The sequence below is a fragment of the Mesoplodon bidens genome (genome assembly GCF_964165515.1).
Source record: "Mesoplodon bidens genome assembly, chromosome: 4".
NCBI classification, from domain to species: domain Eukaryota; kingdom Metazoa; phylum Chordata; class Mammalia; order Artiodactyla; family Ziphiidae; genus Mesoplodon; species Mesoplodon bidens.
The window spans coordinates 114,216,924-114,242,482 of record NC_138160.1 but is presented as its reverse complement, the minus strand read 5'-3'; the positions used below and the strand labels follow the sequence as shown (position 1 = coordinate 114,242,482).

At 36.2% G+C, this 25,559-nt stretch overlaps 1 protein-coding gene across 1 annotated transcript in view; it reads left to right on the top strand.

The window, feature by feature from the left end:
* CDKL3 (cyclin dependent kinase like 3) overlaps positions 1 to 25,559 on the top strand; it is a 117,461-nt gene that overhangs the window by 1,364 nt on the left and 90,538 nt on the right. The window contains 1 exon segment of the mRNA XM_081231784.1: positions 11,193 to 11,371. Within this exon segment, the coding sequence (XP_081087910.1) occupies positions 11,193 to 11,371 (179 nt within the window).

The following is a 25,559-nucleotide window of genomic DNA, read 5'->3' as shown; positions in this document are numbered from 1 at the left end:
GCATATAAAAATAATACTGAATATTAAGTGGCTGATAACAAAAGCCAAGTGATTAACACAAAGTCCTGTTGGGTAGGGAATGTTTCTTGGAGGAAATGGAACATGAATTTGGCCTTAAAGGGTATGTAGAATTTAGGAAGGAGGGAGAGACTGTTGTATTCCAGGTTAGGGGAACAGCATAAGCTCAGAGAGGCTGAAGGCAGGACAAAGAGCAGAGCAGAAAGGACACAGAGCATTTGCCTGTAGAGTTTCTTATATGGAAATAGAAGGAGGTGAGATTAGAGAAGTAAGCTGGAGGTAGGTTTTAAAGTCTTGTCTTTTAGGCTAAGGAATCAAAACTTGATTTTGTGAGAGGTGTGAGGTTTTGAATTCATAGTAAAGAAACTAAATATTAATCTAGCATTATTTTTTAGAATAGATTGGAGGACTGAGAAAGTAAAAATAGAGAGATCTGTTGTGTTTTTAATTCAGGAATCCTGTTAAATGTGAGGGTCCTTGCTAGAATGCAGCAATTTGAATGGAAAGTAGAGTTAGAACATAATATATTACTAAAGAAGACATGAAAGTGTAGAAGGAAACAGAAGGGGAATCAAGGGTATAGTGATTGCTACCATTGATAGAAATATGAAAGACCCAAAAGAGACATGGTTTGGGAACTAGTTCGGTTTTAGAAATGTTGAATTTGAGGTGACAAATACAGTGCAGTAAAGATGATAGGTAGGCGTTTAGAGGTGGAGAACAATAACAGGAGAGATCAGGGGACAAGATAGAATTTCATGTAGGTATGATAGGTCCACTCAGTGGAAAGACCTCAGGAGTATAAAGAAAGGAGCATTAAGATTCATTGGCAATTGGGTACAAAACTAGTGATTTTAAAAATAAATATACATAATGTATTTTGTTTATTGGAATTTATCTAGATGCTTTAAGGTTCATTGCCTAGATGTTTTTGCATGTGATGAAGAAAACAGATACTGTTCTTGTTCTTTTTTATCTGATACAAAAGTAATATTCTCTTCTTTCTTTGTAAGTCTATATTAGATATGATGGATCAGTTTGCTTTCTAAATAGAAGAAATATATTAGGCATGTGTGGATTGTTGGAACTTCTCTATTTCTAGACAATGAAAAGGAAAGTTAAAGTCAGTAAAGATGTTATGATTTTGTGAGCGATACCTGTCCTTATCCTGATGACCTAAAACATAATAATACTGTAAGACAGCTGTTGTGCACCGTAAGTGAAAATCTGACTAGAAGGAGACCTTTTCCCAGGCAATATCTTTTGCTCTTTCTTCACCTTTGTTGCATTTAAGCTAATTATTTTTTTCTTCTTAATTGTTTTGTAAAAATAACCAATAAGTGGCAAGAACACAGAGATGAATTTGAAAATTTACTATTACAACTATTATGCAAACTATTTTGAGATAGCTTAACTATTTTTTCTCATTGGCTTATTTCTTGTAGAATTTTTAGTTTGATCAGATCTAATTCCACGAGAGATTTCTTGGATTAGTTAACATTCTTAGTCTAAAAACACTGCCATAATGACTTAATTAGAATTAAATTTTTATCTGCTAGAATTTCATTAAATAAATTAGAGTAATTAGTGAGAATATCTGTAGAAAAGTTTTCTATTTATAAAGTAAAACAGAAGTAAACAGCCTGAAAAAGGATAATGGAGTATTTCTAGTGGTTTTATGGTTTATCTGAGAAAGTCACTGATTCCTTACCCCTGGATGGATGTTCCTTAATGCTTATTAACTTGCATTCACCCTTATCTGCTTTTGCCTTTAAAATTAAGACTGGTCAAGAAACCAGTCCTTAGTTGAAGGATTAATATTATAGTGTCTAAAGGCAGTCTTTTTTTTTTTTGCTACTGCCAGCATGTTGTTGCTGCAGCACTCTGGCACCCCACCAGCCAGGGAAATTGGATTGGGAGCAAAAATAGGAAAGGAATCTGGCATTATATTTTGGCATGTTTTTCTATTAGTCATGTCTTGAGGAATTCAGTCTATGTATTAGTACAGATAAGTAGAAAAATGGATGTTGTGCCATTGGAATAAAGGCAAACTTTTTTTCTTACAAGTATAGCTTTTTGATGAATCCAACATCAAAAATATACCCCTTAATTTTTAGCCAAATGAATAAATATTTTTGGTAATTTGAAAAAGTTAAATATTTGAGAATTGATTGTAATTAAGTCAGTGTGTTAAAAAATAGAATAAGCAGCATAAAATTATAAACCTTTTGTTTTCTAAGCTGATACATGCCATTTTTGACATTTTGAAATTATCTTGACAGTGAGTGCTTACCAGTCTAAAAATGTGTTTGGTTGCTTAATAGAATATTACAGACAATGAACAAAAATGTACCCACAAATAATTGTATATTTATGTAGAGTTCCTATGAATATAAATTGGTATTTCACATATATGAAAAGTTTCTGGATATTTTGATACCCTTTTGTTACAGTGTGGTGAATTTATAATGTCCACCTGGAACTTATATTTTACTCTTGAGAGTTCAGGACAAATCTCAGAGAGTAATTAACTTCTGTAAATTCAGATTACATGCTCAGTGGCACTGGAATCCATGCTCATTTGAAATCATAAGGACCTTTTAATCACAAACCAATTTAAAAGATAGGAAGATATCTCTTAGCAGAATACCAAGTTACATTTTAGTACATTAACTCTGAATTATTTTAGTAGGCAACCAAATGTCAACTTGAAGTAAAGCAATACATCTCCCTCTGTTCTATAAATATTAATTATTAAATAGATTAACATTAAAAAAATAGGAATGTAAGCAAATCAGTTGAGAAATTTTTATTGAAATGCATGGAGGAAAAGAAACAGAATATTTCTTCTTTTTAAAATTATATGGGTCTTATATGTTCAAATTATGGTGCATGAAATACTAAAAATCCATTTCTCTTGTTAATAGCAATTTCGTCATGAAAACCTGGTCAATCTGATTGAAGTTTTTAGACAGAAAAAGAAAATTCATTTGGTGTTTGAATTTATTGACCACACAGTATTAGATGAGTTACAACATTATTGTCATGGACTAGAGAGTAAACGACTTAGAAAATACCTCTTCCAGATTCTTTGAGCAATTGAATATCTTCACAATAATAATGTAAGTGCTTCTGGGACGAAGTGAGAGAGTGGCACTGACATATATACACTACCAAATTTAAAATAGATAGCTAGTGGGAAGCAGCCGCATAGCACAGGGAGATCAGCTCGGTGCTTTGTGACCACCTAGAGGGGTGGGATAGGGAGGGTGGGAGGGAGACACAAGAGGGAGGGGATATGGGGATATATGTATACACATAGCTGATTCACTTTGTTATACAGCAGAAACTAACACAACAATGTAAAGCTATTACACTCCAATAAAGATGTTAAAAAAAAATAATGTAAGTGCTTAAAAATAAGCCAAACTGTAGGATGAATATGAATTGTAAGTGCCCTTTAAACATTGTTCTGTTTTTATGAAAGTTGTTAAAATTATTTTTCTGGACAATATTAATTGACATCCTGAAAATGGAGAAAAGATCAGGGGAGTTACTACCTTATAATTCAGTTGCAGAACCAAAAAACATATTGAACACATAATAATTATAACTATAGGGCAGACCAACTATGGGATGCTAAAGGAGGTATAGAGGAATCAACAGTCAACTGGGGCATCTTTTATTAATGAAAGTACATTAAAATATCGAAAGTCAAGCCAGCTCAGATGAAGGGAGGTTTGGAGGTAGGAACTGGAAACTAGGCCAGGGGAATGGCAAGAGAAGGTGGATGCCTTTAGGGAAAGAAAAGAGAGAAAGTGGCTGAGGGGTGTAGAGCCTTGTCATTTAAGTCAAGAAAGGAAAGAAGATCAACTGTTTGGATTTTTAGTGCTGCCTCTTAGCATTGTTTAGTTAATGTTTATCTCAGCAGGTTTTTATGGACATACTTTGTTCCCAACATGAGCTCTACTTTCTGTAAAGTTAGATGTATGTTTGTGAAATAACAGTACAAGTCTCAAAAATAGTTTTATTAATAAGTGATATAGGCATAACATCTATATACCCTAGGCTTTTTCAGATACCTTAATTTCTAATTTGCTGTCTTGGTAATAGTGCATCTCATGTTGCAGCTTTGAAAAATGTGGTTGTGATAGCAACTGGAAATTCAGATTGTAATTTCCTTGCTGACTGGATCCGTGCGGGGGGGCAGTATAATGTAATAGTTAAGAGCACACAGTCCTTGGAATCAGACTGTCCTGGATTTTCACCCACCAGCTTATGTATGGATAACCACACAACTTGTGGAGTTCACACTTGCACAATGAAAGGTGGTAGCCCCATTACTCTGTGGCCCCAGGAAGTTATCTAACCTCTCTGAACTTCATTTTCCTCATCTGTAAAATGATACTATAGTACCTCACAGATTTTTTATAAAGATCAAATTAGGTAGTGTTTAACACTAGGTGTGTTTTAAGTGCTCATTAAATAGTGCAGATAAGGAGTCAGGAATAGTTATATGTTATCTGTATCCCTATAGTGTCTTGCCTGTAGTAGACTTTAAAAATATTTCTTGAATAATGGGAGACACCAGTATGGGCTAGCCTGAGAGTAGAAAACTTCAAAGAGGAGGTAAAACTAAAGTAACAATTTTGAACTTATATGGGTGTTTAAATTCAAGCACATAGGGAAACAACCCAAGTGTCTATCAACAGTTGATTGGTTTAGGAAGATTATATATATATATATATATATATATATATATATATATATATATATATATAAATAGATATATATAATATTATTGAGCCATAAAAAGGATGAGGTATTGCCATTTGCAGCAACATGCATGGACCTAGAGAATATCATACTAAGTTAAATAAGTCAGAGAAAGACAAATATATGATATCACTTATGTGTGGGACCTAAAAAATAATACTAATGAATCTATATACAAAACAGAAACAGGCTCACAGATGTAGAAAACATACTATGGTTACCAAAGGGGAAAGGGAGGGAGGGTTAAATTGGGAGTATGGGGTTGACAGATAACAAACTACTATACGTAAAATAGATAAACAACAAAGATTTACTGTATAGCACAGGGAACTATATTCAATATCTTGTAATAACCTATAATGGAAAATAATCTGAAAAAAAAAGTATGTAACTGAATCACTTTGCTGTGCATCTGAAACTAACACAATATTGTAAGTCAACAATAGTTCACTAAAACAAACAAAAATGCCTTAATGGAATCAAAATGGAAAAAAATATAAATGATCTTAAAACTAACAAAGAAAGTGAATCAATAGTCAAAAAAATTCAAGGGGAATTCCCTGGTGGTCCAGTGGTTCGAACTCTGTGCTTTCACTGCCAAGGGCCAGGGTTCGATCCCTGGTCAGGGAACTAAGATACCATAAGCTGCATGGTGCAGCGGAAAAAAAAAAAATTAAACAAAAATATTCAAGCACATGGAGCAGAGTTATTATAAATCATTGTAATATGGAGTTCTATGTAGTTTTGGAGCATTTCACTACAAAATAAAGGAGAATTAAACTCACTGAATCCAAAGTCTGATAGTTCACACCATATACAAAAATTAAGTTGAAATGGATCAAAAACCTAAACATAAGAGCTAAAACTATAAAACTCAGAAGAAAACATAGGTGTAAATCTGTGTGATCATGTATTAATGCGTCAAAAGCAATCAAAGAAAAAGACAAATTGGACTTCATCAAAATTAAAAACTTTGTGCATCAAAGGACACCATCAAGAAAGTAAAAAGACAGTTCACACAGTGGGAGAAAATATTTGCAAATCATATATCTGATAAGCAACTAGTATCCAGGATATATAAAATACAATTCAACACAAAAAGACAACCCAATTTAAAAATGGGCAAAGGACTCAATAGACATTTCTCCAAAGAAGATATAAAAATGGCTGATAGCACATGAAATGATGCTCAATATCCTGAGTCATTATGGTAATGCATATCAAAATCACAATGAGATACCATTTCACACCCAGTAGTCTAGCTGTAATTTAAAAAACAGACAAGAATGAATGTTGGCAAGGAAGTAAAGAAATTGGAACCCTCATACACTGCTGGTGGTAATGTAAAATGGTGCAGCTGCTATGGAAAACAGCTTGGCAGTTCCTCGAAAAGTTAAACATAGAATTACCACATGACCCAGCATATTTACTCCTAGGTATCTACCCAAAAGAATTGATAACATATGTTCACATAGAAACCTGCCCAGGAATGTTCATAGCAGCAGCATTCAAAGTAGCCAAAAAGTGGAAACAACTCAAATGTATATTAGCTGACGAATGGATAAACAAAATGCGGTACAACCCTACAGTAGGATTTATTCAACCACAAAAAGGAATGAAGTACTGATACGTGCTACAAAATGAGTGAACCTTGAGAACATGTTGAATGAAAAAAGTCAAAATGCAAAAGACATAAGTATAAATTCCATTTAAATGAAAAATCCAGAATAAGCAAGTTTATATTTGTATATCTTCTTTGAAGAAATGTCTCAAGTCCTTTGCCCATATTTAAATTGGGATATTTGTTTTTCTATTGTCGAGTTGTATTTTCTGTATTTTGTATACTAGATCCTTATCAGATACATGATTTGCAAATATTTTCTCCCATTCTGTGGATTGCCTTTTTGCCTTCTCGATAGTGGTTTTTTAAAAAATCATTTCTTTCTCTTTATTGATATCCTTTATTTGGTGAGACGTGTTCATACTTTTCTTTAGACATGGTTTCCTTTAACCTTGAACATATTTAAAATAGCCAATTATAGTCTTTGTCTAGTGGCTTCAATGTTTGGGCTTCTTCAGGGAAAGCTTCTTATTGACTGCTTTTTTCTTCCCTGTGCATGGCCATATTTGTTTCTTTGCACACCTATTTGGGGGGATTTTTTTTGGACATTTGTAATTTTTTGTTGAATACTGGACATTTAAAATAATATGTGGTAGCTCTGGAAGTCAGAATTTCCCATCTCTTAGGGTTTGTAGTTTTTGCTATTTGTTTAGTTACTTTGCTGAACTAATTCTGTGAAGTCTGAATTCTTTATCATGTTTGACCACTAAAATCTCTGCTCAGTTAGTTTAGTGGTCAGCTAAGGTTTGGACAGAAATTTCCTTCAATTCTTGAAACCAGTAAATCTCTCAGCCATATTTACTGAGGGCTCTTTCTCTGTGTTGGGCCATGTCTTCAATGTTCAGGCAGGCAGTTCACAACTCTGCCTTAGCCTTACCTTCCTGCTTGTGTAGAACCTTAAAGTCTGCCAGTCTTGAGAGCTTAGGGACAATCTCAGGTCTTTCCTGGGTGTGTGCACAGCTGTGCATGTACCCTTCATGATTCTCAGGAATATGTTGGAACTTTTCAAACCCTTTATGGACATCTCACTCCCAGCCTTCCTTTCTTTCTTTCTTCCTTCCTTCCTTCCTTCCTTTCTCTTCTCTCTCTCTCTCTCTCTCTTTCTTTCTCTTGTTTTACACACATATTTTGTTTTAACATTATATCTTGGAGGTCACACCATGTCAGAATACAGAGAATGTCTTCAATTCTTTTTTAAAGAAGAATCATAATAGTAATCATTTTTATGGCAGTTAGCACGCATGAGGCACTATTTTAAATATTTTCAGTGTTTTACAGATATTAAGGCATATGTAATGGCATATTCTTCAAAACCACACTAGGAAATATATATTTATTTCACCCCCATTTATAGATGAAGAAGTCATGTTTGTGAATCTTGCCCCACTCTCACAATATCAAGGGGTAAAGTAGGGATTTGAACCTGTTGGTCTCACCACAATTTGTGCTCTTAAACTTTATAATACCTTTCAACTCCAGCCTTTCTTTTGTTTTTTAGTTGAAGTATAGTTGATTTACAATGTTGTGGCAATCTCTGCTGTGCAGCAAAGTGACTCAGTTATACGCATAGAGACATGCTTTTTTATATTCTTTTCCATTATGGTTTATCACGCAGGATATTGAATATAGTTCCCTGTGCTATACATTAGGACCTTGTTGTTTATCCATTCTAAACAGCCTTTCTTTTTAATTAAGTATTTTGGTCAGCTTGTTGTTTGTCCTGTTATAGCTTCCTCAGGTGGCTTTAATGTTATATAGTGGCTGCTAAGAAGGCTGATTGCTTGGGCCAGCTCTGAGTTAGGTCAGTAAAGACAAAACTTCTAGTGCGATTTTCCAGTGGTCTGCCAGACATGTCAAATAATGACTATTACCTGGGAATGGCGCTTTGGAGGAGATACAACCCTATACTACTCCCTCTGGTGGCTGCTAGGCTGCTAGTTTTCACCATGATTTGGGGGGCTGTTAGTTTACAAAGCTACCAGGAGCTGGGGAGAGAGGAATAGAAATAGGACAAGCTAAGAATACTACTGCATCACATGGTTAGTTTATGTTTCAACTTTTTAAAGAAACTACCAAACTTTTTCCAAAGTGGTTATACCATTTTACATCCCCATCAACAATGTATTCCAGTTTTTCTGCATCCTCCTGTTATTGTCTTTTGATCATAGCTATTCCAGTGGGTGTGAAGTGGTATCTTTTTTTTTTTTTTGAGTAGTAAAACTGTCTTTATTCACAGATGGCATGATCATCTATGTAGGAAATTCTATGGACTCTACAACAAAGTTAAGAGAACTAACTTGTAAGTTTATCAAGGTTGTAGGATACAAGATCAATATACTGAAATTAATTGTATTTCTGTGTATTAGCAACAATCAGAAATTGAAATTAAAAATACCATTGTAACAGCATCAAAAATATAAAATACTTAGAGAAAATCTGACAAAAGATATATAAGACCTATACATTGAAAACTATTAAACATTGATGAGAGAAATTAAAGAAGATCTAAACACATAGAAAGAAATACTGTGTTTATAGAGGTCTCAGTGATTGTGGAAGACCAAGGAGGATGTTGTCAAAACACAGAATTTTAAAAGTTGGGATTCAGAGAGTGCTTGATTCTCAAGGATAGAGTTCTGTATGTAGTCATGGTGTTAGTTGTTAAAACGAGTGAGAACATTAGGACATCAGCTGAGTGAATCTTTCTCCCCCATGTTTAGAGCACTGAGGAGGAGGGTGATGGATGTGTAGTAGGCAGAATGTGTGAAGTGGTATCTTAACGTGCTTTTCCATGTCTATTTTTTCTCATGTTATATCCTCAGATCTTGGTATAGTGCCTGGCATATAGTAGTCACTCAATAAAAGTTGTAGAAGTAAAAAAGGACTAATATAGTGTTATAGATGTCTCCTTTAAGGTGACTCATTACCCTAAATTAATTATTTGGCCATTTAGGAGGAAGAGTGAGGCAGAAAAAGAGCCAACCCCAAAGGCTTATAGCAGCAAGTTGTATAAAAAAGGAAAGATCCCACATTTCTGTCACCAAGATATTTTCACTCGTGTCATGATACTTTTCTGGTGATGAGAATATGCTTAATACATTTGATAGAGGTTTTAAATGCCTTCTTTGTTTTAGGCATTGTACTGGGCCCTGGGGATATAGCCTGAACAAAACAGACATACATCTTGCCCTCATGGAACTTACAGTCTAATGGGAGTGACAAAAAAGTAAATAGGCAATTAATAACAAGCATGACAAATGCTGTGAAGGGGGAAGTGCAGAATAATGTGAGAACATATAGAAGGAACATCTAATAGAAACATCTCAGCTGAGACCTGAGGAAATAGTTGGCCAAGCAAAGTGTTCTAGGCGGTTAGAACAGCATCAGCAAATGCAAAAAATGATGACACAAACCTGGAGAATTGGGAAGCTAATATTCAATAGGCTGGCGAAGGGACATTGAGAATGTGAGCAGAGACCAAATCCTATAAGGCCTTACCAGCCATTTTACGTAGCTTCAAATTTGTCCTGTGGGGTAGGGAATCCTTGAAGGAGTGACATAATCATACATGTGATTTTAAAATAGTACTGTGATTTCACTGTGGACAATGGATTGGAGGGGATTAGAGTGAATTCAGGGAGACCATTTGGTAAGCTAGTAATTTTGATGAGAGAACTGAGGGAACTTGAACTAGGGAGAGAAGTAGACAGGTTGAGAGAGTATGGAACCTGAAGGAGAAAAGTGCCTTGATTTCTGGCTTGAGCCATGGGATCTATGTTGGTTCCATTTACTGAGCTAAAGGACTGTTGAGAACAAATGAGTTTGGGAGAAAAGATGATGCGTTTAGTTTTGGATTTGCTGAGTTTGTGGGATGTGTGGTTCAGCCCTGTGGGACTTCTTGTGGACTTCCATTCCTTGTGGAAGTCAGGAAAGATAGAAATAGAAATATGGAAGTCATCAGTTTATGGATAGTTACTAAGGCTGTAATAGTAGGTGAGATTGAGATGGAACAGCCAATGGATGGGAAGAAGCCCAAAAGAATATGGTGTTCCCATAACCAAGTGAACAAAGTGCTAAAAAAAAAAAAAAGTAGTTGAGATTGTGCAGGAAACAAGATGTAAGAGAAGAGAAGCCCAAGACCAGAACCCTACATTTACAGACAGATAGAGAAAAAGGAACTGCCATAGGAGGAGACTGGGGAATTTTAGGTCCCAGAAGTCAGGAATGGAAGACTGGTTGATATCTTTTACACTAAGATACCAAGTAAGATATGTATTGAGGGGTGTGTGTTGGATGTAGCAATGAGGCTGTTGATGACTTTGGCTAGGGCAGTTTGAATGTGGGAGCAGAAGACAGATTGCATTACCTTGAGGAGTGAATGAGTGGTCAGACAGAGAGTGAAGACTGAGTAAAAATAATGTCTTCAAGAAGTTTAGCTGTGAAGGAAATGAAAGAGCAGTTCTTGGAGTGTGACATGGGGTTAAAGGAAAGTTAAACTTTTCCCATTAAGTTCTTTTAATTACTTTTCCTTTTATGAATGTGATTTACCTTTTCAGTATTATGTCTGTTTTCTTGGCTTTGTTTGGAGATGATGGATGGGGCAAGAACTGAAAGTATATAACTATTTAGCTTTTGCATTGTGTAGTTAATCATTTGCATTTGGTAAGAAAATAGCTTTACTGTCTTAATCAGCTAGATTCTCTCTGTGTAATTGTTGAGAGATTTTCTAGATAATGAAACCTCATTTTAATCTATTGCATCTTCTGTTTGTTTTTAGATCATTCATCGAGATATAAAACCTGAGAATATTTTAGTATCCCAGTCAGGAATTACGAAACTCTGTGATTTTGGTTTTGCACGAACGCTAGCAGCTCCTGGAGACATTTATACGGACTATGTGGCCACACACTGGTATAGAGCTCCAGAATTAGTATTAAAAGATACATCTTATGGAAAGTAAGTATATTTGGGAGTCCTGCTTGGCCTTTCCTAGCCGTCTCTTTTTTTCCCTTGGTGTATCTGTCACCCATACTACTGACTACTACCCATACTACTAACACCCTCTGCCTTCTGCATCTGGGTTTGGGCTAGAAAAGGGACACCCCAAAATAGAGCAGAGAGACCCTAGGCACCTGCCCTGCTGCTATTGACATTACCACGCTTGCCCTCTGGGGCTGAGTGGCCCCAGCCCCAGAAGACCTATGCAGTCACCCCTCAGGCTGTATCCATGCTCGCTTTAAGCTGCGCCCCACCCTTAACAGAGTTGCCTCCTCCGCTTATCTGTACGCTCTACATTTACTGTACTCTGCCAGTGTTACCACAGGTTCTGCCAGATTTCCTGCTTCTTGAATACGGCACAATCTTTGCAAAGACTGGCAAATAATTTTTAAATTGAACTGTTCTAGATGCCTCAAAAAGTAGAAAGGTCTCAGTCTATTGCAAAACAGTATAGGAAACAGCAATCTAATAAACAAATAATGAATCTAGAAGAACAAAGGGACCAAGTTGTACAACTGAATACAAGAAATGGGAGGGGGGATAATTCTCACATGCTTTTCCTAGAAGCCATTGTTCTGTTATTATAATAATATCTAACATCGGGGCTTCCCTGGTGGTGCAGTGGTTAAGAATCTGCCTGCCAATACAGGGGACACGGGTTCAAGCCCTAGTCCGGGAAGATCCCACATGCCGCAGAGCAACTAAGCCCGTGCACCACAACTACCGAGCCTGTGCTCTAGAGCCTGCGAGCCACAACTACTGAGGCTGCGTGCCACAACTACTGAAGCCCACACTCCTAGAGCCCGTGCTCTGCAACAAGAGAAGCCACCGCCATGAGAAGCCCGTGCGCGGCAATGAAGAGTAGCCCTCACTCACCACAACTAGAGAGAAAGCCCACGCGCAGCAACAAAGACCCAATGCAGCCATAAATAAGTAAATAAATTAATAAATAAATTTATTTTTTAAAAAATCTAACATCATTAAGTACTTATTTTAAAACTAGAAACTGTTCTAAATGCTTTACATGCATTAAATTATCTAATTTTCACAACAACCCTCTGATGAAGGTGCTAGTATCTTATCCCCATTTCAAATAAGACGACACCAAGGCAGGTAGTAAGACACTAAAAAAGTAAGAAAGTGAGTAAGTTTACTAAGAAAAGTAAACTAATTTACCCAAAGTCTATCCAGGGTATGTTTTCAACTGTACTTATCACTGATACCATATGCAGACCACCTCTGTGCCTCAGTTACTTTATCTGTATAATGGAAATAATAATGGAACCAGTTTCATAGGTTTGTTGTGAGGATTAAATGATTTAATGAATGAGAAAAATGAAAATACAGTAAATGCTCAATCAATGTAGCCTCTGTAAGATCTCTCCCAGTTTTACCCTGTTTGTGATACTTTACTTAAATTCCTTTCCTGATGTACCCCCTTATTCCTATCCCTTCCCCCAAATCATATCCTCCTCTAAATCCTGCTGTACATTATATGTAAATTTTGTGCCAGTTAATATTTAATGTGGCCTAGTTCTATCGACCTCTTTTTAAAATATTATTCTTGCTGAAAGATAAATTCCTTGAGGATAGGTGTAATCTCTTGTATCCTAGAGAGCCAAAATTGATGCCTTGTATATAGTCAGTTTGGATTCTAATGCAAGGCTTCACATTGTGTTTGAAATAAATTTGCCAGTGAGTTTTTAAAACATGTTAAATTTTAACATCTTTACATTTTAAAACATGTAAAATAAAACACAGATACAAGAAAAGCTCACACAACAAATGTATACTTCCATCACCAGATGGAAAAATAGAATTTTGCAGGCTACCCCAGAAAACCCTCTATGTTCCCTATTCCACTTACAATACTCTTTCTAACCTCAAAAGTAACCATGATATTGACTTTTTTTAAAAAATAGATTTATTTATTTATTTTTGGCTGCGTTGGGCCTTCATGGCTGCGCACGGGCTTTCTCTAGTTGCAGTGAGCGGGCACTACTCTTTGTTGCAGTGCATGGGCTTCTCATTGCGGTGGCTTCTCTTGTTGCAGAGCACGGGCTCTAGGCGCACGGGCTCAGTAGTTGTGGCTCATAGGCTCTAGAGCGCAGGCTCAGTAGTTGTGGTGCACGGGCTTCATTGCTCCACAGCATGTGGGATCTTCCCGGACCAGGGCTCGAACCTGTGTCCCCTGCCTTGGCAGGCAGATTCTTAACCACTGCGCCACCAGGGAAGTCCCTTGACTTTTATTATAATCAGTTTCTTGCATTTTTAATAGTTTTATTACGCAAAAGTGTATCTACTTAGTTTAATCTAGCCTTTTTTAATGACAGCTCTTTTAAAGATATGATTCACATACCATACAATTGACAGATTTAAAGTGTACAATTCAGTGGTTTTTAGTATATTTACAGAGTCATGCAACTATTACCACATTCAATTTTAGAACATTTTCATCACCCCAAAAAGAAATCCTGTGCTCATTAAGCAGTCACTCCCCATTTCCTCCCAACCCTTCCAGGCCTAGGCAACCACCAATCTACTTTCATTTTCTCTGGATTTGCCTATTCTGGACATTTCATATAAGTGAAATTATGCAATATCTGGTCCTTTGGGACTGATTTGTCTCACTTAACATACTATTTTCAAGATTCATCCATGTTGCAGCATGTATCGGTACTTTATCTTTTTTGGCTGTATAATATCCATTTTATGGTTATACCACATTTTATTTACCCTTTCATTAGTTGATGGACATTTTGATTGTTTCCACTTTTTGGCTATTATGAATAATACTGCTGTGAACACTTGTATGCACATTTTACTGTGGACATGTGTCTTTATTTCTTTTGGGTATGTACCTAGGATTTGAAATTGTGGGTCATATGGTAACTCCATGTCGAGTTTTTGTTTGTTTGTTTGTTTGTTTTTGCGGTATGTGGGCCTCTCACTGTCGTGGCCTCTCCCGTTGCGGAGCACAGGCTCCGGACGCGCAGGCTCAGCGGCCATGGCTCACAGGCCCAGCCGCTCTGCGGCATGTGGGATCTTCCCGGGCTGGGGCACGAACCCGTGTCCCCTGCATCGGCAGGCGGACTCTCAACCACTGCGCCACCAGGGAAGCCCCATGTCGAGTTTTTTAAGGAAACGCCAGACTGTTTTTCAAAGTGTCTGCATCATTTTACTTTCCCACCAGCAGAGTATGAGGGTTACAAATTTCTCCACATCCTCACCAAGACTTGTTATTATCTGACTTTTGGATTCTGGTTATCCTAATGGGTGTGAAGTGGTATCTCATTATGGGTTTAATTTGCATTTCCTTGATGACTAATGATTGTTGAACTTCATTGTTGATCTTTTATGTGCTTATTGGCCATTTATATATCTTCCTTGGAGAAATGTCTGTTCAGATCCATAGCCCATTTTAAAATTATATTGGCTTTTATTATTAAATTGTAAGAATTCTTCATATACTCTAGATACAAATTCCTTATCAGGTATATATTTGCAAGTATTTTCTCTCACTCTGTAGTTGTCTTCATTTTCTTAATGGTGTCTTTTGTCACACAAATTTTTTTATTTTGATGAAGTCCATTCTATCTGTTTATTCCATTTGTTGCCTTTGCTTTTGGTGTCATATTTAAGAATCCTTTGCCAAATCCAAGGTTGTGAAGATTTACCCCTCTGTTTTGTTTTAAGAGGTTTATACTTCTAGTTCTTAGATTTAAGTCTTTCATCTGTTTTGAGTTAATTTTTAATTAAATGTGAAGTTAATTTAATTAATTTAATGAAGTTAATTTAAATGAAGTTAATTTAATTAACCTCATTCTTTTGCATGTGTTTAGCCAGTTGTTCCAGCACCATTTGTTGGAGACATGACTTTTTTCCCTATTAAATGGTCTTGGCACCCTTGATGAAAATCAGATGGTTTATTTATGGACTTCTGATTCTGTTCCATTGATCCGTATCTCTATCCTTGTTCTAGAACCACACTGTCTTGATTACTATTGCTTTGTAGCTAGTTTGAAATTAGGAAGTGTGAGTGCTGCAACTTTGTTCTTCTTTTTTAAGATTGTTTTGGCTGTTATGGGACCCTTGCAATTCCATGTGAATTTTAGGATCAGATTTATCAATTTTTTTTCTTTTGGCCAATAAGACAGCTAGGATTCTGATAGGGATTTTATATCTATAAATCAGTTTGGAGAATATTGCTGTCTTAATGTTAAGTCTGCTCATCTATGAACATAAGATGTTTTCAGATCTTTCATTTCTTTCAACAATGTTTTATAGCTTTTAGCACATACATTTTACATTTTTTCATGGTAAGGCATTTTTTTTTTTTTTGCGGTATGTGGGCCTCTCACTGTTGTGGCCTCTCCCGCTGCGGAGCACAGGCTCCAGACGCGCAGGCTCAACGGCCATGGCTCACGGGCCCAGCCGCTCCGTGGCACGCGGGATCCTCCCAGACCGGGGCACGAACCCGCGTCCCCTGCATCGGCAGGCGGACTCCCAACCACTGCGCCACCAGGGAAGCCCGAGGCATTTTATTTTAAATATAGCAGTGTGTACATGTCAATCCCAAACTCCCAATCTATCCCTCCCCACCACCCTTGCACCTGGTAACCATAAGTTCCTTCTCTTAGCCTGTGAGTCTGTTTTGTAAATAAGTTCAATTGTACCATTTTTTTTTAGATTCCGCATATATGCAATATCATGATATTTGTCTTTCTCTGTCTGATTTACTTCACTTAGTACGATAATATCCAGGTCCATCCATGTTGCTGCAAATGGCATTATTTCATTCTTTTTAATGGCTGAGTAATATTCCACTGTATATATATATGTACCATATCTTCTTTATCCATTCATCTGTTGATAGACATTTAGGTTGCTTCCATGTCTTGGGTATTGTAAACAGTGCTGCAATGAACATTGGGGTGCATGTATCCTTTCAAACCATGTTTTTCTCCAGATGTATGCCCAAGAGTGGGATTGTTGGATCATATGGTAGCTCTATTTTTAGTTTTTTAAGGAACCTCCATACTGTTCTCCGTAGTGGCTTTACCAATTTACATTCCCACTAATAGTGTAGTAGGGTTCCCTTTTCTCCACACCGTCTCCAGCATTTATGTTTGTCGACTTTTTGATGATGGCCATTCTGACTGGTGTGAGGTGATATCTCATTGTAGTTTTGATGTGCATTTCTCTAATAATTAATGATGTTGAGCATCTTTTCATGTGCCTGTTGGCTATCTGTATGTCTTCTTTGGAGAAATGTCTCTTTAGGCCTTCCACCCATTTTCTGATTGGATTTTCTGTTTTTTTGTTATTGAGCTGCATGAGCTGTTTATAAATTTTGGAGACTAATCCCTTGTTGGTTGCATCATTTGCAAATATTTTCTCTCATTCTGTGGGTTGTCTTTTTGTTTTGTTTATGGTTTCCTTTGCTAGGCAAAAGCTTTTGAGTTTAATTAGGCCCCATTTGTTACATTTTACATTTATTTTGTTAAATTTATCCTAAGTATTTTATTCTTTTATTTTTTTAATTAAAGAACTTTTTTATTTTTGGCCACACAGCGTGGCATGTTTGACCTTAGTTCCCTGACCAGGGATCGAGCCCACACCCGCTGCAGTGGAAGTGCAGAGTCTTAACCACTGGACCACCAGAGGAGTCCCAGTATTTTATTCTTTTTGATGCTAGTGTGAATCAAATTTTCTTAATTTCATTTTCAGATTGTTCATTGCAAGTGTAAAAAAATTCAAGGGATTTTTGTGTATTGATCTTGTATCTTGCAACCTTGCTGAACTTATTAGTTCTAATAATTGTTTAGTGGATTTATACTTTCTGCATAAAAGATCATGTTATCTGTGGGTAGAGATAATTTTACTTCTTTTCTGGTCTGGATGCCTTCCATTTCTTTTTCCTGCCTAATTTCTTTGACCAGAACCTCCAGCACAATGTTGAATAGAAGTGGTAAGAGCAGACATCCTTGTCTTATTCCAAATCTTAGGAGAAAAGCTCCCCATCTTTTCACTATTAAGTATGATGTTAGCTGTGGGTTTTTCATATGTACCATTTATTGTGTTGACAAAGTTTCCTTTTAATTCCTAGTTTATTGAGGGTTTTTATCATGGAAGGGTATTGGTCAAATGCTTTTCCTGCACCTGCTGAGATGATCATGTGAATTTTTGTTTTTTAATCTATTGATATAATGTATTACATTAATTGATTTTTCCATGTTGAGCTAACCTGTGTTCCTGGGATAAATCCCACTTAATCATGGTGTATAATTCTTTTTATATGTTGCTAGATTCAGTTTGCTAGTATTTTGTTGAGAATTTTTGTGTCCGTATGTGTAAAAGATATTGGTGTGTAGTTTTCTTTTCTAGTGATTTTTTTTTTTTGGATCTAGTGATGTTTTTGTCTGATTTTGGTATTGGGATAATACTGGTTTCTAAAAAGGAGTTGGGAACTGTTCATACCTCTTCTATTTTTTGAAAAGTTTGTGAAGAATTCACATGATCATCATCTTTAAATGTTTGGTGGAATTCAGTAGTGAAGCCCTCTGAGCCTGTGCTTTCCTTTGGGTGTAGTTTTTTGATTACTAATTCAAAATTTTCACTTGCTATAGGTTATTTAGATTGTCTATTTTTTTTTCTTTTTTCTTTTTTTTTCTGACTGCACCACACAGCATGTGAGATCTTAGTTCCCCAACCAGGGACCAAACTCGTGCCCCTTGCAGTGGAAGCGTGGAGTCTTAACCAATGGGCCACCAAGGAAGTACCTGTCAACTTCTTCCTGAACCAATTTCAGTAGTTTGTGTTTTTCTCAGAAACTATCCTTTAATCTGAATTCTCTAATTTGTTTGTATACAGTTATTCATTGTATTTTTAAAATATTTTATTTATTTATTTATTTAGTTGGTTGCGCCAGGTCTTAGTTGCAGCAGGCGGACTCCTCAGTTGAGGCTCACCAGCTCCTAAGTTGTGGCGTGCAAACTCTTAGTTGGGGCATGCATGTGGGATCTAGTTCCCTGACCAGGGATCGAACCCAGGCCCCCTGCATTGGGAGCTCGGAGTCTTAACCATTGCACCACCAGGGAAGTCCCTGCTCATTGGTTTTTTTTTTTTTTTTTTTGCGGTACGTGGGCCTCTCACTGTTGTGGCCTCTCCTGTTGCGGAGCACAGGCTCCAGATGCTCAGGCTCAGCGTCCATGGCTCACGGGCCCAGCCGCTCCGCGGCATGTGGGATCTTCCCGGACCAGGGCACGAACCTGTATCCCCTGCATCAGCAGACGGACTCTCAACCACTGCGCCACCAGGAAAGCCCCCCATTGTATTTTTTGATAGTACTTTTTATGTTTGTAAGGTTGGTAGTCATGTTACTTCTTTCATTTCTGATTCCAGTAATTTGAGTCTTCACTCTTTTTTTCTTAGTCATTCTAGCTAAATGTCGATTCTGTTGATTTTTACAGAGAACCAGCTTTTGGTTTCATTGATTTTCTCTATTTTAAAAAATTCTGTTACATTCGTTTTCACTCTAATCTAATCTAATAATGTTTTCCTTCCTTCTGGTTGCTGTAGTTTTAGTTTGTTCTGTTTTTTCCAGTGTCTTATGATGGAAGATTAGGTTGTAGATTTGATAGGTCTTAATTCTTTTTTAAAAAAATTAATTTTATTGAAGGGTATTTGATTTACAATGTTGTGTTAATTTCTGCTGTACAGCAAAGTGATTCAGTTATATTGATACATGGTTATATATTCTTTTTCATATTATTTTCTATTACGGTTTCTTACAGAATATTAAATATAGTTCCCTGGGCTATACAGTACCACCTTGTTGTTTATCCATTCTATATATAATAGTTTTCATCTGCTCATCCCAAACTCCCAATCCATCCCTCCCCCACCCCCACAGCCCCTTTGGCAGCCACAAGTCTGTTCTCTCTATCTGTGAGTCTGTTTCTGTTTCTGTTTCATAGGTAAGTTGATTTATGTTGTATTTTAGATTCCACATATAAGTGATGTCATGTGGTGTCTGTCTTTCTCTTTCTAACTTACTTCACTAGTGTGATAATCTCTAGGTCCATCTGTGTTGCTGCAAATGGCATTATTTCATTCTTTTTTATGGCTGAGTAGTATTCCATCGTATATGTATACCACATCTTTATCCATTGATCTGTCAATGGACATTTAAGTTGTTTCCATGTCTTGGCTATTGTATATAGTACCACTGCGTAGATAGGGATAGGTGTGTTGTCTGTCTTAATTCTTAATATAGGCATTTATAGTTGTAAATTTCTCTCTAAGCACTGCTTTACCTACATACCCTAAATTTTGTTTTGTTTCTTCATTTTCATTCATCTCAAAGTATTTTCTGTTTTCCCTTTTGATTTCTTCTTTGATACATTTGTTATTTAGTAATGTGTCATTTCCCAAATTTTCCTATTACTTATATCTAATTGTATTCTATTGTGATAGGAGAATATACTTTGTATCATTTCTGTCTTTTTAAATTTATTGAGGTTTGTTTATGGCCTACCATATAGTCTGTCCTGGTGAATGTTCCATGTGACTTGAGAGAATGTGTATTCTGTTACTGGATGAAGTATTCGATAGATGTCTATTAGGTCTAACTGGTTTATAGTGTTATTCAAGTCTTCTATTTCCTTGTTGATCTGTCCAGTTGTTCTCAACATGTTTATAATTGTTATAGCTTTCTGATGAATTGACACTTTTATCATTATAACATTATCTCTAGTAACATTTTCTGTTTGAAGTCTACTTTGTCCAGTTTTCTTGTGGTTGTTGTTTGCATGATGTAGCTTTTTCATTCCTTTTACTTTCAATCTGTTTGTATCTTTGAATAAATGTGTAAAATTTATTAAATGTGTCTCCTGTAAACAGCATATAGTTGAATTATGTTTTTTTTTTAATTCAGGCTGACAATCTCTGCCTTTTAAGTAGATTGTTGAATCTATTCACATTTAATGTTATTAGTGATATAGTTGGATTTACACCTGCTTTTTTTTTAATATATCCTTTTTAAAAAAAATAAATTTATTTATGTATTTATTTTATTTTTGGCTGTGTTGGGTCTTTGTTGATGTGCACGGGCTTTCTCTAGTTGTGGCGAGCGGGGGCTACTCTTCATTGCGGTGCATGGACTTCTCATTGCGGTGGCTTCTCTTGTTGTGGAGCATAGGCTCTAAGCACGCAGGCTTCAGTAGTTGTGGCATGTGGGCTCAGTAGTTGTGGCTTGTGGGCTCTAGAGCACAGGCTCTGTAGTTGTGGTGCACAGGCTTAGTTGCTCCACGGCATGTGGGATATTCCCAGACGAGGGCTTGAACCTGTGTGTCCCCTGCATTGGCAGGCAGATTCTTAACCACTGCACCACCAGGGAAGTCCATACACCTGCTTTATTTCTTTATTTGTGTCCCATGTCTTTTTTGTTCCTCTGTTCCCATTTTACTGCTATCCTTTTTCATTAAGTGAATATCTTGTAATGTATCAATTCAGTTTCTTTTTTTCTTTTTTTTTTGGCCACACTGTGCAGCATGTGGGAATCTTAGCTCCCCGACCAGGGTTTGAACCTGTGCCCCCTGCACTGGAAGCGCAGAGTCTTACCCACTGGACTGCCAGGGAAATCCCTCAATTCAATTTCTTTAATGATTTTTTTTTACTATAGTTTTTGGGGATTTGTTTAGTGGTGGCTTTAGTGTTTATTATGTGCACCTTAAATTATCATAATCAGCTTCAGATTTATATTAGCTTAATTCCAGTGATATATACATAGAAAACTTACTCCTATATAGCTTTATTCCCTTTTCTATCTTTTTGTGGTATTTTTGCTGTGTATAATAATTTATTAATGTTACAAACCCAAAAATGCCTTGTTGTAATTATTACTTTATAATCTATAGTAATTTCCTTAGCCAAAACAGTTTTGCTCTCTCTTACCTCCTTTTTGCTGTTATTGGCAAATAATGTTACACATATATTACATTTCTGTATGCTATAGGCCCAACAATATACTATATGCACAGTATTTTATACAATTGCTTTAAAAATAAATCAAGAGAATAAAAGAGAAAAATAGGAATTTATACTCTTTTTTTCTTCTGGTTTTATTGAGATGTAATTGACATACAGCACTATATAAGTTTAAGGTATACAGCATAATGATTTGACTTACATACATCATGAAATGATTATCACAGTAAGTTTAGTAAACATCTATCATCTCACGTAGATACAAAATTAAGGAAATAGAAAATAATTTTTCTGTGTGATGAGAATTCTTAAGATTTACTGTCTTACAACTTTCATATGTAACATATAGCAGTGTTAATTATATTTATCGTTATCCCTTGTACTTATTTATCTTATATCTGGAAGTTTATACTTTTTGACTACCTTCATCCATTTTCCCCTCCCCCCCACCCCCCTGCCTCTGTTGTAACCACAAATCTAATCTCGTTTTCTATGAGTTTGTTTGTTTTTAAAGTATTGGGTTAGCCAAAAAGTTCGTTTGGGTTTTTCCATAACATCTTACAGAAAAACCCGAACTAACTTTTTGGCCAACCCAATGTAATTGACCTATAACCCTATGTGATTTGATATTTCTATACATTTCAAATAATCACCATGATAAGTTTAGTTATGATATGTCATCATGCAAAAATATTACATAGTTACTGACTATGTTCACCATACTGTATGTTTCATCCCTTTGGCGCATTTATTTTTGTAACTGGAAGTTTGTACCTTTTAACCCCCCTCACCTAGTTCTCTCTTCCCCCACCCACTTCCCCTCTGGCAACCACATGTTTGTTCTCTATATCTATAATTCTGTTTCTGTTTTGCTATGTTTGTTCATTTGTCTTGTTTTTTAAATTCCACATATAAACGATATCATACAGTATTTGTCTTTCTCTGTCTGAATTATTTCACTTAGCATAATACCGTCTAGATCCATCCATGTTGTTGCAAATGGCAAAATTTCATTCTTTTTTATGGTTAAGTAATGTACAGTCTTTTATAATAACATAAGTACCTTTACCTGGGCTCATTGTTTTTTGTGTGGACTTAAATTACTGTCTGGAGTCACTTGTTTTTAGCCTGCAAAACTTCATTTAGTATTTCCTGTTACACAGGCATGCTGGTAACAAATTCTCTTAGTTTTTGTTTATCTGGGGAAGTCTTTATTTCACCTTCATTTTTAAAAGATAACTTTGCTGGATATAGGATTTTTAGTTAATAATTTTTTCTTCGAGCAGTTTGAATATGTTGTACCACTGCCTTCTGGCCTAGATTTTTTTTTTTCAAATATTTATTTATTATTTACTTTTATTTATCTGTTTTGGCTGTGCTGGGTCTTAGTTGCAGCATGCGGGATCTCCTTAGTTGTGACATGTGGACCCTTGGTTACGTCATATAAACTCTTAGTTGCAGCATGCATGCAGGATCTAGTTCCCTGACCAGGGATTAAACCCAGGCCCCCTGCACTGAGAGTGTGGAGTCTTACCCAGTGGACCACCAGGGAAGTCCCCAGCCTAGATTGTTTTTATTGGGAAGTTGACTGTTAATCTGAAGGAGATTCCTCTGTAAGTGATGAATTATTTTTCTCTTGCTGTTTTGAAGTTTTTCTCCACACTCACCCAGGACTTAGCCTCAGGAACAGGTAACTGGGGGAAATATGAGAAATACTGAAGTTTTCCTCTTGGGAATAAAGCCCTCTGACTGGGAGCTAGGGAAAAAGGAAGCCTGAAGTTCTTGGCTGGAACTGTGTAGGGTAGTGTCTTTGCCTTACTGAGCTAGAGTGGAGGAGGGAGAGAGTGGTCTTGATTCAGATACCACAGACTCATCTTTTTAAACAAATTTTCATAGATTTTCTCTTTTAAATAAATAAATAATTAATTAATTAGGTTGCGCCAGGTTTTAGTTGCAGCATTTGGGTTCCTTAGTTGCGGCTCGCAAGCTCCTTAGTTGGGCATGTGAACTCTTAGTTGCAGCATGCATGTGGGATCTAGTTCCCTGACCAGGGATTGAACCTGGGCCCCCTGCATTGGGAGCTTGGAGTCTTAACCACTGTGCCACCAGGGAGGTCCCTTCATAGATTTTCTTGAATAGATATTTCTTCATTTGCTGTTTTCCCTTAGGACTATTTCTAGAGGTTTTAATTATTGTGGGGTTTTTTTCATAATTTTCACCAGTTTCACTGGAGAGTAGGTCAGCAGATCTCCAAGTCCTTCCCCCACTGTTTGCCCTTAGGACTATTTCTAGAGGTTTTAATTATTGTGGGGTTTTTTTCCATAATTTTTAGCAGTTTCACTGGAGAGTAGGTCAGCAGATCTCCAAGTTCTTCCCCCATGTGATTCTTTTTAATCCGCCTCTTATTCTTGCATGTTATCCTAGGACTTATTCATACTTCAGATAATGGGGGAGCCCATTAAGATTAGCACTGCAGTGACAATCAACTATATGTATTTTGTCTACTATTGCTCTTTGAAAGGCCTGCCTAGATAATTCTTCACAGTTCTGCAGATAATGCCTTACCTTACCAAACTGAACTGTGAAAGTTCAGAACAAGCTGGGAAAAAGTGAACTTATTTGTGTAGGAGTGTTTTTAGTGCCTCTGTTAGAAGTGGAGGAGGTGAGTAGGAATTTCATACTGTAGGGAGAGTGCCTAAAAATAATTTACTTAAAACTTTGAAGGCAGTAAGTTGGTCTTAATTTTACTGTTTCTCACTAAAACTTATAAATTTCTATTAAGTTCTTTTTTTTCTTTTCTTTTTTTCTTATTGGAGTATAACTGCTTTACAGTGTTGTGTTAGTTTCTGCTGTAAGTTCTTAAAACTTGTGAAGTAAGCAAGCTTTTAAGTTCCTATTATCCAGTTTTTATTGTAATGTGGGCTTAACAAATTGTATACACCACAGTTAAGTTGTTTGTTCCTTAAAATCATTATCTAGCAATACACACAGAAACACAGACACAGACACACATCTCCTTCCTTTTAAACAGAAATAGCAACATACTATATATATTGTATAGAATCTTGCTTTTTTTCTCTCTTTTAATTTTTTTAATTAATATACTTTACTTTTTTAGAGCAGTTTTAGGTTTATAGAAAAATTGAACAGAAAGTACAGGGTTTCCCTATATCCTCTCTACCCCCACCCACACAGCACAGTTTCCCTATTATTAACATATAACATTAGTTTGATACATTTGTTAGAATTGATAAACCAATATTTATACATTATCATTAATTAAAGTCCGTAGTTTATATTAATATTCAGTCTTCATATTGTGTTTCCTATGGGTCTTGACAAATGTATAATGTCATGTATCTACCATTATGGTATCATACAGAATAGTTTCACAGCCCAAAAAATCCTCTGTGCTCTACCATTTTATCTTTCCCTCCTTTTCCCTGAACCCCTGGCAACCACTGATCTTTTAAATCTCTCTATACACTTGCCTTTTCCGGACTGTCGTATAATTGGAGTCATACATTATGCAACCTTTTCAGATGGCTTCTTTCACTTAGCAATGTATATTTAAGGTTCCTTCATATTTTTTATGGGTTGATAGCTCATTTCTTTGTAATCACTTAATATTCCATTGTATGTATGTCTGACAGTTTGTTTATCCATTCACCTGATGAAAGATATCTTACCTGCTTTCAAGTTTTGGTACTTATGGATAAAGCTGCTATGAGCATTCATCTGCAGGTTTTTTGTGGACATAAGTTTTTCAACTCATTTGGCTAAATACCAAGGAGTGCAATTTTTGCTGGATTGTATGGTAAGACTATGTTTGGCTTTGTTAGAAGCTGTCAAACTGTCTTCCAAAGTGGCTGTATCATTTTGCATTCCCAACAGCAATGAGTGAGAGTTCTGTTGCTCCACGTCCTTACCAGCATTTGGTATCGTCAGTGTTTTAGATTTTAGCCATTCTAATAGGTGTTTGGTGGTATCTATCTCATTATTGTTTTAATTTACAGTTCCCTGATGACATATGATGTTGAACATCTTTTCATATGCTTATTTGACATGTGTATATCTTCTTTGGTAGGGTGTCTATTCAGATATTTTGCCCAATTTTTAATTTGATTGTTTTCTTTTTTCTTTATTTATTTGGTTG